Source organism: Balaenoptera acutorostrata, chromosome 19, assembly GCF_949987535.1.
Source record: "Balaenoptera acutorostrata chromosome 19, mBalAcu1.1, whole genome shotgun sequence".
Classification (NCBI taxonomy): domain Eukaryota; kingdom Metazoa; phylum Chordata; class Mammalia; order Artiodactyla; family Balaenopteridae; genus Balaenoptera; species Balaenoptera acutorostrata.
In genome coordinates, this window is record NC_080082.1 from 48897073 (window position 1) to 48915192 (window position 18120).

Below are 18120 nucleotides of genomic sequence, written 5' to 3' on the forward strand. Positions count from 1 at the left end.
AAGTAAACATAAGGATTTTACAGCTATCAAGCCTTCAGCCACAGTAGCCACCCCCAACTGTGCACCCTGAGGGAGTTCAGGACGGAGAAAAACAGTTTACTAACCCTAGATAGTTAAGGTGCATATCAAAAGAATGATTTCAATGAGCCCAGACTCTTACATCTTCCCGTACATAGAAAAGTGGTGAATTCATTAACTTGAGATGTCTGGTTTTCCTTCAGTTAAGAGTAATCTTTTGATGTTAGGCTACCTGGGTTGTTCTTTTGTTTTCGTTTTTTCAAAAACTCCTATATATCCTGGCTCCTCCCTTACCTCTTCCCAGTAGGCCCTCAGAGCTATCTCAGAGGCTGTCTCCAGGCTTAAATCCTCAGCAAAATCCCAGAATAAAACACAATTCTCAACCTTTAGGTTGTGCTTTTTTTTTTTTTTTTTTTTTTTTTTACTTAACAAGGCTATGGCTTATATGAATCCAGAGTCCACAGAACTGAACAAAACTGCAGACAAACACTTGGGATTGGTCTGTGCGCAATGGCATTGAAAGCAGTGAGCCTGGATGAGGCAAACTGAAAGTGCTGGACAGAATCCCACCTCCAGGAGCAACGAAGTGAAAAAGAGGGGAGACTCGCTGGATAACAGATGCTGTAATGGGGCCATGAGGGTTCCATGAGGGGTGCAGGTGCCTCAAAGGCGAAGTGCCTGGGTCTTAAAGGGGCTCACCAGGAGCTTGGAGGCGGGTTGGAAACTTTCCAGGTAGAGGGATCCGCTTTTGCAATGACACCGGACTCAGGACAAGATACAAGGGGTCTGGAAATGGCGGAGGCCGCAGCTGAGGTCAAGAGGGTCGCGCGCACCGCCACTCCAGCCCACAGTGACCTGGCGTCTCGAGGCACTCGGCCTCTCCGTGAATCTCCTCAGGCCACCCGGGCACGGTAGCGACAGACCAGACCAAACCGCGTAGCTAGAATTACCGAGGCTGCCAAGGAGTCCGGAGCCGCCCACAGCCGGTCAAGTCTCGCGAGAGCGCGGCCTCCCCGGCCCAGCATGCACCGCGCCGCCGCCGCTGGTGCTGCCGCCGCCGCCGCAGCCTCCGCGCCGCGGCTTGAGGGCGGGAGGCTGGGGGAGGGTAGCGGAGCCGGCGCAGCCGCCATGTTGGGTCTGAGGCGGCTGCTGTAGGCGCCTACGGAGCAAGCGGGCGTGCGGAACGGCCACAGCGGCGCGGGATCTGCCTCTGCTAGCGGCCGGGAGCGGCGGCGGCGCCGGCGCCATGAGCGGGGGCACCCCTTACATCGGCAGCAAGATCAGCCTTATCTCCAAGGCGGAGATCCGCTACGAGGGCATCCTCTACACTATCGACACCGAGAACTCTACCGTAGCTCTCGCCAAAGGTACGCCGGGGCGGGCCTCGGGTATGGAGCCGGGCCGGGCGCTTGGGGTTGCCGAGCTCGGGGTTGCCGACCTCCTCGCTCCCTCCCTACTCCCTCCGCCGTCCTCCTGAGGGGGGCCGCCCCCTTCCCTCCCTCCGGGCCCCGGCGTCGCGGGCTGGGCCGGGCCGCGGCCTTCCCTGGGCTCCCAGGCTTCTGCCCCAAGGTCCGCGCCGTCAATCCGGGAACTAAGGACCGGGAGCGGGGCGGGCACGGCGGCCCTGAAGTCCGAGAACGGGCCGAAGAACACGGAGATACGCGTCTTCCAACTCCTAAATTCGGTGGTTCTGTCGTCTTAGCATCAAACAAAGCCTGAGTATGCAAAGAATTTTTCCGCCTAGTCTTAGTTTAAAGTGCTGATTTGTTGATTCTCCGGCACCCATTTTCTCGCGTTCTTAATTTCAGTTCGCTGCATATCCCTCAGGTGAACTGTAAGTGATGTGCCCAAACTTTGGATTTCCTCTGCGACGCAGACGGTCTCGAAATGCCATTGGTACCATGGAGCAGATCACATCCCACTTGTCTCCTGTGTGGTATTTACCTGTTAGACCGGAATCCTTTTCCAAACCTGTTGTGCAACCATCTCTTTAAAAATGTTTGCTGCTCTCGTTTCGGCCTTGTTTCTGGAAGCCCGAGGGGAAGAAGTGTTCAAGCTTATTCCGGGACCCTTGTTCACAAGGCAGATCTGAGTGGTCAGTGGGCGCTGACCGACCCCCGTGGAGGCTCCCTGGGACAGAGAGTTCTGGGGTCGGGGAGGAAGGTGTCCTCCCCCAAATATTTAGCATCGCCACAGCTTTGTGGGTTTTGTTTCCGTTCACACGTCTGGGCTTTAGCTCCGCCAGGAAACCAGGAAGAAAATAAACTTTAGCTCCTGATCTTAAAAGAAACCTCACAAGTTTTTGGAACACTTAGGAGAGGGAAGCAAGATAACTAAGGTATTGATAATTTTCGCAGCACATGGTAGAGTTATAGAATGAATAGCATGGTAAGGAGAGAGGTCCGGCGATAGGAAAAAATTTTTCTAAATCTATTTTTTTAAAAAAGATTAATCTTTGACCCAGGAGAGTCATTTCGCGGTATCACGCAAGTATTTAATTACATTTTTTTGGATTCTCTGGTACATCCTTTTTAATAGCACTCGTGTTGGGACAAATCTTATGTCTGGGTAGGGAGCCTTAAATTATTTTATCTTAATTTTCTTTCCTCTCCCCTCCCACTGACCACCCCCCCCCCCGCGTGCATATTTAGCTGTATAATGTTTTAATTTTTATGACTTTGTGAAATTGTGAAAAAGGTCCTCTGAAGTTCTTGATGAGAGTCACATACAAGCTGAAAACAGTATTTCTCATTAAAGTGGTTTAATAGCTTTTTAAAAAGGCATTGTTTTACCTAATCTGAATTTTAAGGTGTCTTGCCAGTTCCTTCACTCCTCACAAGGAAAAAAATTTGTACATTGTGAAGATTTCTAATGTATTCATTTCAGTCTTTTAAAAAAATGTGTACACTCTTTTATGCAAGAACCTAAAAACTCTGTATTTTAATAACGATCCACATTTTTACAGATTATCCTTTCAACAGCTTCTAGGGTCAGTGAACATTTTGTTAGTCTGTAATAGTTAAAATCATATGCAAAACATAATTTGTCCTTTTTATCATGACTTGATAAATATGTTCCATAAGTACAACAATGAAAAGATTTTTTTTAATCATTGAATTTATGTCTGTACTTATGGCTTTGATATTTAATCCCACATACATAATATATTCTTTTTTCTTAAGAAATATGAGTTATTTAATGTGTAACAGAGGTTTGGGAATTTGTGTTTGCAAAAAATTGGAGTTATCAAATCTTGATATTATTCTACCTAGCAGTATCTAATCTAAAACTACTTTATAACGGTCCAGTCAACAACCGGGCACTTATTTCAAATTTCAAAATTAGAAGTGGGGTGTTTGGTCTTAAAATTTTAGAATTTACATGACTTGTTGAGTAATTTGATATCTGAAATTCCACCTTTTTCAAAATTTGTCTAAGAGTGGCAGTATAACAGATTGAAGCCAAAAGTTTATTCATGGATTTTAGAATACAGTATGTTTAGAATACAGTGTGTATTTGGATTTAGAGATCCTTGTTAACTCTTTTTAAACTATGGAGTGAGTTAATCTCTTTAACATTCTTAGAATTCTTTTTAAGATGTTAATTTTTTCCCCTCTAGGGAGCTGTTTTTTTTTTTTTTCTTATTGTGAAATATAACCACACATGTTGAAAAGATAAGTAGATAAAAATGAAATATTTTTAAACAAAGATCCTTGTAACTACCATCCAGGGTAAGGCAGGCATTGCCAACATCCCACAAGCCTTCCACCCTTGCATCTTCCCATCAACTACTACCCTCTTAAGCTAGATATAAATGTTATTCTGACATTCATAGTTTTATCACTTAAGTTTACATCTCTGAATGGTAGAGTTTTGTCCGTGTTTGAACTTTATGTAAATGGAATCATCTTGTATATATTTATTTTGGCTTTTGTTGGGAGATAGTATTCCATCATGCATATTATATGTTTATCTATTTCTGCCGTTGTTTTGGATATTCTACAGTTGTTTAAATTGTTTACAGTTTTTGGCAATTATGAACAATGCCTTTGTGAACATTTGTGTTTGAGTTTACTGATGCATGTTTATGTAATTTTCTTTATGGTGTATACTTTGAATTGCAGGATCATGGGGATTGTGTGTCTTTATTAGATAATGACAAACAGTTTTCCAAAGTAGTTGTTTACTAGTTTTTATTTCAATTATTAGTACGGTATATGAAAGTTATAGTTGTTCCACATCCTTCAACAATAATATTTAGTATAAGGTATTTTATGTTTTAGTTCTATCCAATCTGGTGGGTATGTATTTGTACCTGGTTTTAATCTCCCTGATTACTAATGAGGTGAACACCGTTTCATATCTTGGTCATTTGGATTTCATCTTTTCGTGCAGTGCCTTTGAAATCTTTTGCCCATTTTCCTATTGAATTGCATGTTTTTTTCTAGAGTTCAGTGTTTAGACTATGAATCCTTTGCTGGATGTATCTGTTACAAGTATCTTTTCCCATTTAATGGTTTCTTTTGGTGAATGGAAGTTCTTTTAATGTAGACATGTTTATCACTCTTTTCCATTATGGCTAGTGTTTCTTTTCCTTTTTTTTTAAGGAGTTTTTCCCTATCCCAAGTCATGGAGTTACTTTGATTATCTTTTCAAAACTTTTTTATTTTGCCTTTTCGCATTTAGGTCTATAATACGCCTGTAATTAATTTTGTATATGTTGTGAGGTATTTAAATCTTTAAATTTAGTATGGGAATCACTTGGCTTATGTGGTCCAGATTATAATTTAGATTCTTTACTTGGATACTACTTACAATTTAAATCCATCTGGAACTATAAAATACTCCTGAAATTTTGGACTAGTTCTGTTTGATGTAGTAAGTAATTAGGGTGACCATATGGCCTGGTTTGCCCTGGTGGAAAGTTCTTGTTTGTGCCTGTTATTCTGGCATAATGGTTAAAACATCCCTTTTCTCTCTTGAAAATGTTGCAGTTTGGATAATAAATTGTATGGTCATACTGTATATAATCAAAAGCCCGATCCCAGAGGTACTGCTGAATGGGTGATGTCTTTTATTTTCTGCTAGAGATTTCACAGACTAGCTCTAGTTCTATAAAGTGAAATTGAGGTAAGTTTGATGAACTTTAATACTCAATCTTCTAAATCAATGTCAGGAAGTTTTAAAGGCAACCTAGAAAGACTTTAATGTAGGTCTAAGTATGTTAGTAGATAACCTGGTCTGTAGTTTGTTTCTTACAGTCTTTGTCACAGCTCTGCGTTTTTTTCTTCCTAGTACTGATCATGACCTACACATAATCATCTTTGTGTATTTGCATGTGTTTATTGTCTCCACCTTCGCTCCCCACGTAGAGTCTGAGCTTCTGGGATGAACGAATATTTATTAAATGAATGAATAAATGGAAGTTAATTAGCATTTTAGTTTATTAATCTTATAGAAGTCTCTTGGGGATATCTCCAAATTCCATGTTCACAATTGTATCTCTCTTTAAAATTAAAATACATAGGTATGTTCCCTCCCCCAACAGTAAGAAATTTTGGAGAATAGGGATATAAGAGGATAAAATCTTATGACATGATTTAAATGACATTGTTGGGGAGACAGAGTTTCACCTTATGACTCAAGCTCAATTATAATTTTCATTTAAAATTTAAGAGAAGAATCAGTTCAGGACGTTTGAGGGAATTGCAAAGTGATGACATGCATCAATAGTTTGTGGGATACTTCCAATTGTATTTGCACCTGTGTTTGTGAATATGATGCCCAGACACATACTAGATACTGGATACCAAGAGATTTCCCACAGAATGGAAGCTTTGTGAAGGCAGAGAGTTTTGTCTCATTCATTGCTCTATCCTCAGTACCTGGAACAGTGCCTGGCACATAGCAGACCCTTGGTAAATATTTGAATAAATGAAAAGTATACTTGTAGTTATTGAAGGTTTCTAATTATGGGAATCTCAAAGTTGGAGGAAGTTTACATTTCCTATAAGCATTATATACGTAGATTTTAAAAGTATTTAAATAAAATTAAATGAAATTCTTATCTAACATATATTTAGTTAGCTGTACCTGGATAATATACCCCTCAAATGAAAACCAGGTTGCCACTGAATTAGGAAAAGAGAATTTGTGAAGAAGAATGATTATTAAGCCAGCTGCTTTTAAAATGATTTGTTTTTAAAATCAAGTGATTGGTGGAGGAATATAAAAGCGGGTAAATTGGTAATGGATTACTTCCTTACTCATCTGCTAAGCCTTGCCCATTGGCATAGCTTACCTACTTCTTGACTGTTGATTAGCCACATAGTCATAAACTTCAGAGAGTGGGAGAGTTTTGTATGATGGATGAATGCCTGTGAAGTGCTTTATTGATTTCTTGCATTCTCACATGAGTTGGGGATCCAAATCTAGCAATTCACAAAATCACTACCTAGAACAGCAAAGATCTAGTGAAACTTAATGCTGCAATTTCTTTTGGTCGCCCTATTTAGTGAGGTTGCCAGAACTTGGAGCCTTGGAAACAGTTTGTTGTTGTTGCATACATAGTCCGCAGAAATTCTTGGTAATTCTGGGAGTCTTGGGTCAAGTGCCAAAAACTAACTGTACATTTTCCAGTGGAGTAAAATAAGCCATGACTTTCTGAATCAGAAGTAAAGAAAACAACATAAAGCCTGAAGAAAATAATAGGAGAAGGAAGGAAATATTAAGAGTAAAGAGATCTTACCTGTGCATGACACATACCACGAATTTTATATTTAACTCAGTGCCAAAATAATAATAGCAGTAACTGTAGATAGTTCAGCTTGAATTTATTACTCCATGATAGAAGGTGCTTTCTATAGAAACAATTTACCTTTTATTTTCTCTATGATGCTTTAAAGTAATACTTCAGTTAGCCATTTTAAAAACTGGATATCATTGAAGTAAGTTTTTTTAATGGATAAAGTGTGAGTTAGTCTGTAAAATATTTTATTCACAAGGATTTTATTCTAGTTTTGTGGGGTGTTCGTTTCTGAAAGAAAATGTGACCCAAAAGGCCAGTTGGAATACTTAGTAGCTCTTTGACCTTGGACAAGTAATTTAACCTTAGCTTTAACTTCATCTTTTAAATAAGGATAATAACGTCCATCTTTCAGAGTCATTCTCAGAATTAAATGAGATAATATCAAAAGTTAACTGTTTTATTGTAGGTGCTTAATAGAGAGTAGCTATCTCAGTGTTATTTCCAACCACTGTCTCCATCTTTGTCTAGGTACCCCAACTCCATCAGTCATTCAGATCTATTGTAGTCTATAGTCTGTTGATCTTACTACCTTTCACTGCCCCACACTCCCCTCATAACTTTACTTCCTGCTTTAATTCCACAAGGAGTTGTTACAGTCAGTACAGAGCATATACTGTCAATCCCCCTTTCCCTCTCCCACTTTCTTGTACAAGTGTCAACACAGACATGCTGGCCAATTTCACTGGACATTTATGTTCACTAAGCCCAGCAGTCATGGCTACTTCCCATATATATATACTGTATTTCCATAGTCCATTCGTTCCATTTTTCTGCATGACTATTCCATTCCTTGTTTTCCTCAGACTTCCACCACCTCTTCCCCGATCTTCACTTTCAGCCTGTGAATCTTGCTTCCTATTTAATTGAGAAGAGAATAGCAAACAGAAAAGAATTTTTATCAACTCATCCCACATGTACCTAGTTACCTGCATCTGCCCCAAACCTCTCCTTTTCTCTGGTCAATATAGATAAACTGTTCTCTCTAAGGCCACCCTTCCACTTGTGCAAGATTTCATCCCTTCTTGATGATTCAAGGACATTACTCTAGCAGTTCTCTACTCTCTCTCCCCTATGTATTCAGTTTTTCTTTCTCTACCAGATCCTTCCTGTCTACTCACAGATATGCTGTTATTTCACGCATCTTAAAAACAGCAACAACAAAAAAGCATTACTACTCTTACTGCAGTTCTTCTTTGTTATCTACTGCCCCATTTCTCTCCTTCCCTTTGCACCAAAACTCCTTGAAGGAGTTGTCTACTCAAGGTTACCAAAGACTTCCATGTTGCTAAATTCAGTGGTTGGTTCCTATTCTCAGTCTACTTGACTGATCAGCAGTATATGGCACAATTGATTTCCTCTCCTTGTAACAGTTTTTTCACTTGATGTTATCCTAGTTTTCTCTAATACCTCACTGGTTGCATCTCAGTCTCCTTTGTTGATTCTTCAACTCCTAAACCTCCAAATGTTGGAGCGTGCCAGGGCTTAGTTCGTAACTTCACTCTCTTGTTCTCTCTCTCCTCTCTCTTTTTTCTTTTATGTTGTTTACAAATTATTTCCTTATTTTATCATCTGCACTCTTTTCTTGATGATTTTATCCAGTTCATGACTTCAAATACTATCTATAGATTACTGTTATTTCCAACCTGTACCCCTCCTCTGAACTCCTGACTTGTATATCCATCTGCCTCCTTAACATCTCCACCTGGAGGGATGTCTACGAGGCATCTCCCATTCAGCATGTCCCAAACCTGTTTCTCCATCTAATCGAATGACAACTTATTCTTTTAGTTGGTAAGATCAAAAACCTTTGAGTCATCCTTAATTTCTCTGCCTCTCACAGCTCATACGTGTTTCTGACCCTGTCAGCTCTAATTTCAAAATATATGCAGAATTTTACTTCTTACGACCTCTACTGCTTTACTCTGTTCCATTTTCTCTCACCAGTCTATTCAGAGACATTCAGGGATTCCTGTTTCTTGTTTACAAGTTGACCTCTTAGTTGACTCTCTTTTTCCCCCAGTATTGCTTAAGTGCATCTTTGTCATTAAAAAAAAGTGCAGGGGGCAGGGGGTGATGTGTGGGTGGCAAATTTTCTTAGTGAACCTATGTTTTTGTTGATTACTTGATTGGCTGGCTATACTGTTAAAATTCAGAATTTTTTTTCTATGGAACTTTGAAGTTACTGGAATGTTGTGTTCTCACATGCTGGTGTTGCTGATGCCAGTCTGATTCTGTCACTTTTCTCTCTGGAAGCTTTATTCCTGGAGTTAAGAAATGTTGCCACACTGGTATGTTTTTTTCCTGAGTGGTTCTCTGTGAATCTTGTAAATCTTGAAAAAAAAATCTTTTTTTTTTTTTTTAATTGGGGTATAGTTGTTTTACGATGCTGTGTTAGTTTCTACTGTACAGCGAAGTGGAGTTCCCTGTGCTATACAGCAGGTTCTTATTAGTTATCTATTTTATACATATTAGTGTATGTATGTCAATCCCAATCTCCCAATTCATCCCACCCCTCCAACCACCGCTTTCCCCCCTTGGTGCCCATACATTTGCTCTCTACATCTGTGTCTCTATTTCTGCCTTGCAAACCGGTTCATCTGTACCATAATAAATTTACTGTAACCTAATAAATTTACTCTCTCTGTCTGACTCTCAGATTAGTTTCTCTTTCACCCCGGTTTTTTTTTTTTGTTTTGTTTTTTCATTCCTATTGGATACATTTATTTTTAATTAATTAATTTGCTCTTTGAAATATTTTTATATCTCTGTCTGTGGGTTATATGTTTGGAAGATTAAAATAGAAAAACCAACCACAAGGAAGAATGCCCAAAGCAAGCTTAGAGAGTCAAGATTAAATTTAGACTACAGATTGGACATGCTTTTACTTTTTCTTCCTGTTTATAAGTCCTACTAAAACTACATGAGAAGGCCTTTTTTTAAAGACATAAACCCATAAAGGACAAAGTAGATTTGGAAAGGAGACAACAGCAACAAAATTTTGGAGGCTGAAAAACAAATGGATGAGTTTAAATGTCTTCTTAGCAGAATTTAGAAAGCTGCAGACTAAGTAGGCAGTGGGTAAAGCCAAGAAGTAAACCTGATTTGCACCCAAACTCCTAAAAGTCTCAGGAATTGGCATCATTATGTGCAATGGAAACAAGGACTATAGTAATTGGGTAAGATAGAGGTAAAAACTGGAAGATTAACTTAAAATTTGTTTCAACAGTGGTCAGATTTCCAAAGCCCCTTTTGCATTTTACACAACTGGATAGCCATTCCTTTCCAACCCTGGTGCTCTCTGGTGAGGGTAAACTAGAGGTTCTGGAGAAACCTTAGCACATATGGGAGCAGAGGTACCTACCACACTAAAGACAGCATGGAGCACATGGGGCATAAGGGAAGCTTGTATCTGCCTGGTGCTTATTATATCCATTGAAGAGAATTACTGAGTGCCTACTATGACTATATGTTAAACACTATGCTAGGTGCTAGTAAACAAAAGAGAGCAACAGAGACAAGGTTCTTGAGGACCCAGCAGCTAAGTTAGGGCCTGACAGTCACAATTAGCCACATGAAGAGGATATCTAGGAAGAAGTGTCCAATCCTTGGTCACAGGGAGTTTGCAGTCTGTCAGGGAAGTGAACACAGAGACACCTGCAGCACAAAGTCCAAGACTTATCCTGACCCACAACACCTTGCAACTCACCTAAGGTAGGACCACACTAGTTGTCACTTAGGTCTTCAGATCAGTCAAGTTCCTTCAGATTTGGGGCCTTTTCACAAGGTTCTCTTGACTGGAATGTTCTTCCCTTACTCCTTACATGGCTGTTGAAGAAATGGGACAAAGCAACAGATTGAGAATGAAGTCACAAACGAAAGAGAAGGACTGACCGCTCTGGAAGGCTCAAGTCCCAATGAAAATGTGTCAGATAACAGACTCAAGCACTTCGTCCCCTTTTATTTTGCTTCCACTGCTACATTTATCTTTGCATATTCCATTTGTCATTTGAATGGCATGCGAACAAGTCTGAGTTTTCTTGTTGGATTGTAAGGAGCCACGGAAAGTTTTTAGCCAATAAAGTGATGTGTCAGACTCCAGCTTTAGGAAGTTTATGCTGACAGCATTGTGCAAAAATTGGGGGTGAGGGACAACATGAGCGGACAATAGTGAGTTCAGTTGGAATATTTTAAGAGTTTGGGAAAGAAGAAATACAGACCTAAACTAGTTAAAATAGAGAAGAAAGAGCAAGTACATGAGAAATTAGGAGAATGGGTTGGCCTTTAAAGAATTGAACAAGGAACAGGGAGGAATTGAATGATGGTACCTATAATGGTTCCTATTGACCAAAATTGGGAATGGATCAGGAGAGACTCAGGTTTATACTCCTAGATTCTGCTTGAGTATCACCACCCCTGCAAAGCCTGCCTTGATTACCCTAGTCAGGGAGTGTTCATTGCATCTTCTGTGTTCGTGTTTTACCTTCTATTTTCTTTTTGTGCATATCAAGCTTTTCTTATTTATCATTACTAGACCTCAGCATCTTTCCCCCCCTTGTGTCCCTTGTGCATAGCAAATTAACTGTTGTTCACATAAAGAATTATTATTTCTGAAAATTCTCCTTGGTCAGAAAATGTGTGGTTGAACTTGACATTTAATAGGAAAAGACAGTATGATAAATTAAGACAGTATTGAGAATATTTTATTCTCTCAGATTAGTAATAATAAGTATAAACAAATTTTCTTTTGCCATCCTGTGCTTTATAGAAATGTTTCAGGATCTACAATTTCAAAGAGGTCCTTATTTATGTGTTTTGCATTATTACTGTTGTTTTGCATCACCATCTAAATTTTCAAATTGCTTTCTGGTTTTAGAATTCTCTCCATGGCACTCTTTCTAAATTCTTATTCTCACTAGTCGTTATTCCCTTAAGCTCAGTCTGAAATTCTCATGGTTGAGCAAAGATATGTCTGAGTAAATCTGCATGTGTTAGTAATCCAACAGGAGGAAGCAAGTGAAGTTGCAAATAAGACTGAGCAAGGTCTCAAACCTATAATCGTGGAAGATGACATTGGGTTAAAAGAAATGTATGGGTCTTACTTCCCCCAAGACTGCAAGGAAGAGGGGAGAAGATGAGTGAAGATAATGAAATGTATTAATGAAAAAGACAAGATCATTTGGAGTCTTTTTAGTCAAACAGGAGTTTACTTTCACTTTTAGAATTAAGTGATAAGGAGTTGGTTTTAAGAATATGTTTGAAAAGGTGAGAGGAAAGTCATCTGGGCCGTGAACTCTGTTATCTTAGGGTCACCAGTGACTGGCATGTGACAGCGCTGAGGAGATTGAGAATATTGCGGAGAGGTCAGTAGTAATGTCTCTATTAGGGATGACAAGTATGTAGTTGGTACAGGAAGAGATTACAGAGGCTGGGGACAGATTTTTTTTTTTTTTAAATAAATTTATTTATTTATTTATTTTTGGCTGTGTTGGGTCTTTGTTTCTGTGTGAGGGCTTCCTCTAGTTGCGGCGAGCGGGGACCACTCTTCATCGCGGTGTGCGGGCCTCTCACTATTGCGGCCTCTCCCGTTGCGGAGCACAAGCTCCAGACGCCCAGGCTCAGTAGTTGTGGCTCACGGGCCCAGTTGCTCCGCGGCATGTGGGATCTTCCCAGACCAGGGCTTGAACCCGTGTCCCCTGCATTGGCAGGCAGACTCTCAACCACTGCGCCACCAGGGAAGCCCCACGACAGGTGTTTTTATTCGGCGCAATAATATTCCCTAATAGAAGGAAAGTAGTGTGAAGAATGGACCAAAGGAGAAAGTGCAGGTGTGCAGAAAGCGGAGGTTTGTGGTGACAGGCTGTGGTGTGATTCAAAGACCAGGCCTGTGCAATCTTATTTTTTAAAGCTCCCCACCCAAGTAAAAAAAATCTAGAGCCTGCTTACTACTGTCCCGCTGTCAGGGTCTGTGCAGGGTAGTACGTTGTAGAAGAGATAGCTTGATGAGTGAAGATCTTTTAATATTTAAATAATTAAACCTTGTATTAAACCCTTATATAACAGCTATTCCAAATATATAGTATCTCAGATAGTTTCAGCAAAAGTTTATATATGATATTGGATTTGCACCAAGAACTGTACTTAAGGATAAATATCAGAAGGAGAAGAAAAATACCAAGTACAGCTTTTAAATCCATGTGCTATTTTTTCTGTTTGCCCATCCTATTGATGTCCAGCTATTACTTTTTGCTGTAAATAGTCATTTTCCCATTTTATTCTAAGTAGGTTTATTGTGTAACTTAATTCAATTCCTTTGGTATTAAACAATGCTCAGCAATTTTGGAAATAGCTTACTTAGTAGCTTTTTCCACTGTGGAATTTATTCAAGAAATATTCAAAATCAAAACTACAATGAGGTATCACCTCACACCAGTCAGAATGGCCATCATCAAAAAATCTACAAACAATAAATGCTGGAGAGGGTGTGGAGAACAGGGAACCCTCCTGCACAGTTGGTGGGAATGTAAATTTATACATCCACTATGAAGAACAGTATGGAGGTTCCTTAAGAAACTAAAAATAGAACTACCATACAAACCAGCAATCCCAGTACTGGGCATATACCCTGAGAACACCATAATTCAAAAAGAGTCATGTACCACAGTGTTCATTGCAGCTCTGTTTACAATACCCAGGACATGGAAGCAACCTAAGTGTCCATCGACAGATGAATGGATAAAGAAGATGTGGCACATATATACAATGGAATATTACTCAGCCATAAAAAGAAACGAAACTGGGCTTCCCTGGTGGCGCAGTGGTTGAGAGTCCGCCTGCCAATGCAGGGGACACGGGTTCGAGCCCTGGTCTGGGAAGATCCCACATGCCGCGGAGCAACTGGGCCCGTGAACCACAACTGCTGAGCCTGCGCGTCTGGAGCCTGTGCTCCGCAACAAGAGAGGCCGCGATGGTGAGAGGCCCGCGCACTGCGATGAAGAGTGGCCCCCGCTCGCCACAACTAGAGAAAGCCCTCGCACAGAAACGAAGACCCAACAGAGCCATAAATAAATAAATAAATAAAATTAAAAAAAAAAAAAAAAAGAAATGAAACTGAGTTATTTGTAGTGAGGTGGATGGACCTAGAGTCTCTCATACAGAGTGGAGTAAGTCAGAAAGAGAAAAACAAATACTGTATGCTAACACATATATATGGAATCTAAAAAAAAAAAAAAAGGTTATGAAGAACCTAGGGGCAGGATGGGAATAAAGACGCACACATAGAGAATGGACTTGAGGACACAGGGAGGGGGAAGGGTAAGCTGGGACAAAGTGAGAGAGTGGCATTGACATATATACACTACCAAATGTAAAATAGATAGCTAGGGGCTTCCCTGGTGGCGCAGTGGTTGAGAATCTGCCTGCCAGTGCAGGGGACACGGGTTCAAGCCCTGGTCTGTGGAAGATCCCACATGCCGCGGAGCAACTGGGCCCGTGAGCCACAACTACTGAGCCTGCGCGCCTGGAGCCTGTGCTCCGCAACAAGAGAGGCCGCGACAGTGAGAGGCCCGTGCACCGCGATGAAGAGTGGCCCCCACTCACCACAACTAGAGAAAGCCCTCACACAGAAACGAAGACCCAACACAGCCATAAATAAATAAATAAATAAATTTATTTATTTATTTATTTATTTTAAAAAAAATAGATAGCTAGTGGGAAGCAGCCGCATAGCACAGGGAGATCAGCTAGGTGGTTTGTGTCCACCTAGAGGGGTGGGATAGGGAGGGTGGGATGGAGATGCAAGAGGGAGGAGATATGGGAATATATGTACACATAGCCGATTCACTTTGTTATGCAGCAGAAACTAACACACCATTGTAAAGCAATTATACTCCAATAAAGATGTTTAAAAAAAAAAGAAATATTCAAATGTCAGCAATATGTAGGGCGCTGTGTTAGATACTGTTGTTGTTGCAAAGATACAGATCTTTGTCCTGAAGATCTTTCACTTTTAGAAGAGGTAGGTATATCCAATGGTAGAATACTGTGTGATTTTTAGAGGAAGAATGTGTTACTTCCATCTGGGAATATTACTGGTGGAGTTGTGTGATGGCTAGTGTTGTGTCAATTTGGCTGGGCCACAGTGCCCAGATATTTGGTCAGATATTCTGGACCTTTCTGAAGGTGTTTTTTGAACCAGATTAATATTTAAATTACTGGATTTAAAGTAAAGCATATTTACTCTCCATGATGTGGGACGTGGGTGGGCCTCATCCAGTCAAGTTGAAGGCCCTAATAGAACAAAGACTGACCTCCCCTGAGCAAGAAGGAATTCTGCCAGCAGACCACCTTTGGACTCAAACACAACTCTTCTCCAGGTCTCCAGCCTGCTGGCCTACTCTGCACATTTTGGATTTTCACATGAGCCCAATTTCTTAAAATAAATCTCTCTTTGTCTGTTTGTATACGTGCATCCTGTTGGTTCTGTTTCTCTGGAGAACCATGATGAATACAAGTAGTATCCAAGCTGAAACTTAGGATAGGTCAGATGTGGGGAGGAGCTTTGGTAGAGGACAGAAAACCTGCTCCGTGTATGGAGAATAATGAGCTTGGTTGGAACTTAAGTTTGGGTAAGTGTCTGGGACCAGGTCTTACAACTGATACTTGACAGGAGTTTTAACTTTAAAACTACATCATGGGGCTTCCCTGGTGGCGCAGTGGTTAAGAATCCGCGTGCCAATGCAGGGGACACGGGTTCGAGCCCTGGTCTGGGGAGATACCACATGCCGCAGAGCAACTAAGCCCATGTGTCACAGCTGATGAGCCTGGGCTCTAGAGCCCGTGCGCCACAACTACTGAAGCCCATGTGCCTAGAGCCCGTGCTCTGCAACAGGAGAAGCCACTGCAGTGAGAAGCCCTTGCACTGCAACAAAGCGTAGCCCCTGCTCACCGCAACTAGAGAAAGCCTGCACGCAGCAATGAAGACCTAACGCAGCCAAAAATAAATAAATTTAATTAATTAATTAAAAAATAATTTTTTAAAAAACTACAGTATAAATGTTATTCTAGATTTCCATTTGAACTTAGCCTTAGTTTCACAACTAACTTTTGGACATTTCTTGAATAATTCAACCTTTTGTTTATTGCTCTCCCATTTTAGTATTCAACAGACTTATTTTTCTTCTTCATCAATCAGTATTAGAGCCTAATTTATAATTTTTAGTTTGTGTCCAAAAGTTAAGGCTTGGGACTTCCCTGGTGGTCCAGTGGTTAAGACTGCGCCTTCCATTGCAGGGGGTGCAGGTTCAATCCCTGGTCAGGGAGCTAAGATCCCACATGCCTCAGGGCTGAAAAACCAAAACATAAAGCAGAAGCAATATTGTAACAAATTCAATAAAGACTTTAAAAAAAAAGTTAAGGCTTTTGGAAAATACTAATGTTATTTTGAGGATGGTAACCATACTTAACTATGGATATATTTATCATTTAAACTTAGAAAGCTTGGGTATTTTATAATGGAGGTATTGTATTGGGAATTTGGTCACTATAGCTCTTCCCTGTAGTCATGTACTATGACTGTGGGTATGGGTATTAATATACTGTTAACCAGGTTTGACAGTGTGATATTTGAGCTTGCCTTGATTTAGAGATAGAGATATTTTAGATAAATGATTTTGCCAGAACTTTGACCCTATCTCTTTTTTAAAAAAAGAGTATCATGGTATACATTTTTATTAATAAATCTTTGCTATTTATAGCCAGAGTGGGGAATTGATTATATTCTTTTAAGACTAATAGAAAAAAAAAGTATTTTCCCTACTTCACCCTCTTTTGAACACTGGCCTAAAATTTGGGCTTTTCTAGTTTGGGGAGTAAGAAAAACTAGAATACTTATTAAAGCAAGGTAACAACATGATGAAGTTGAGAATATAGAGGACAACCACCCCTAGTTTTAAGATTCTGATCCAACTATTATTATCATTTTATGTATTCTCTTACCAGCTATATTTGTGGGGGGATGTGTGGTTTTTTGTTTTTGTTTTTGTTTTGTCTCACTGCGTGGCATGTGGGATCTTAGTTTCCGTACCAGGAAGACCAGGGCTTGAACCCGTGCCCCCTGCAGTGGAAGTGCAGAGTCTTAACCACTGGACTGCCAGTGAAGTCCCTGTGTATGTTATTGATGTGAAATTCATATAACATACAATTAACCATTATAAAGTGTATGATTCAGTGGCATTTAGTCTAGTCACAGTGTTGTGTAACCACTACCTCTACCTTGGGAAAATACCCCTTATGCATTAAGTAATTCCCTCCCCATTTCCCCACCTTTCCTCAATAACCACTAATCTGCTTTCTGTCTCTCTGGCTTTTCCTATTCTGGATATATTATTTAAAAGGGGTTGTATAATAGGTGACTTTTGTGTCTGTCTTCTTTCACTTAGCATAATGCTTTGGAGCTTCTTTCTAGCTGTAACATGTATCAGCATTTTGTTCCTTTTTATGGCTGGATAATACTCGTTCGTGTGTGTGTGTGTGTGTAAAAAACACAATTTGTTTATCTGTTCATCTGTTGATGGGCATTTGGGTTGTTTCCAACTTCTGACTATTATGAATAATGCTACTTGAAACATTCATTTCTGTGTGGACATAGGTTTTTTATATATATGAGTGAAATTGCTGAGTCATTTGGTTGTTATATGTTTAGTTTTTTGAGGAACCACCAAGCTATTTTCCACAGCAGCTGCACCATTTCACATTTCTACCAGCAGTGTGCAAGGATTCCTATTTCTCCACATCCTCGTCAATATTTGTTATTTTCTGATTTTATTATTAAAGCCATGCTAGTTGTTGTGAAGTGGTATTTCATGTTGGTTTTGATTTGCATTTCCATAATGACTTAGGATATTAAACATCTTTTCATGAGCTTGTTGGCTATTTGTATATCTTCTTTTGAGAAATGTCTCCAAGTTTTTGCTCATTTTTAATTGGATTGTTTGTCTTTAACAATTTGTTGAGTTCTTTATATATTCTACATATTAAGCACTTATATATGACTTGCAAACATTTCTCTTATTTCATAGCTTGTCTTTTAATATTCTTAATACTGTTTAAGAAGGGGTTTAATTTTTATGAAGGGTTTAATTTTTATGAAGGGTTAATTTTTATGAAGTCCAATTCATCTGTTTTTTTCTTTTGTTACTGTTGCTTTTAGTGTCAAATCTAAGAATCCATTGTCAAATTCAGGGTCATAAAGATTACTCCTATGTTCTCTTAATATTTTCATAGTTTTGGCTCTTATA

At 39.8% G+C, this 18120-nt stretch overlaps 1 protein-coding gene across 5 annotated transcripts in view; it reads left to right on the plus strand.

Moving 5' to 3' along the window:
* The first annotated feature begins 1061 nt into the window (after window positions 1-1061).
* The window catches only part of LSM14A (LSM14A mRNA processing body assembly factor), a 54329-nt gene continuing 37270 nt past the window's right edge, over window positions 1062-18120 (plus strand). For 3 of the 5 annotated variants that reach the window (XM_007165076.2, XM_007165077.2, XM_057533984.1), the window contains exon 1: window positions 1063-1385. In XM_007165076.2, the coding sequence (XP_007165138.1) occupies window positions 1265-1385 (121 nt within the window). In that variant the 5' untranslated portion in view covers window positions 1063-1264. Of the gene's footprint in view, window positions 1386-18120 lie in introns of all 5 variants that reach the window. The other 2 variants (XM_007165079.2, XM_007165078.2) reach the window with 2 other exon arrangements.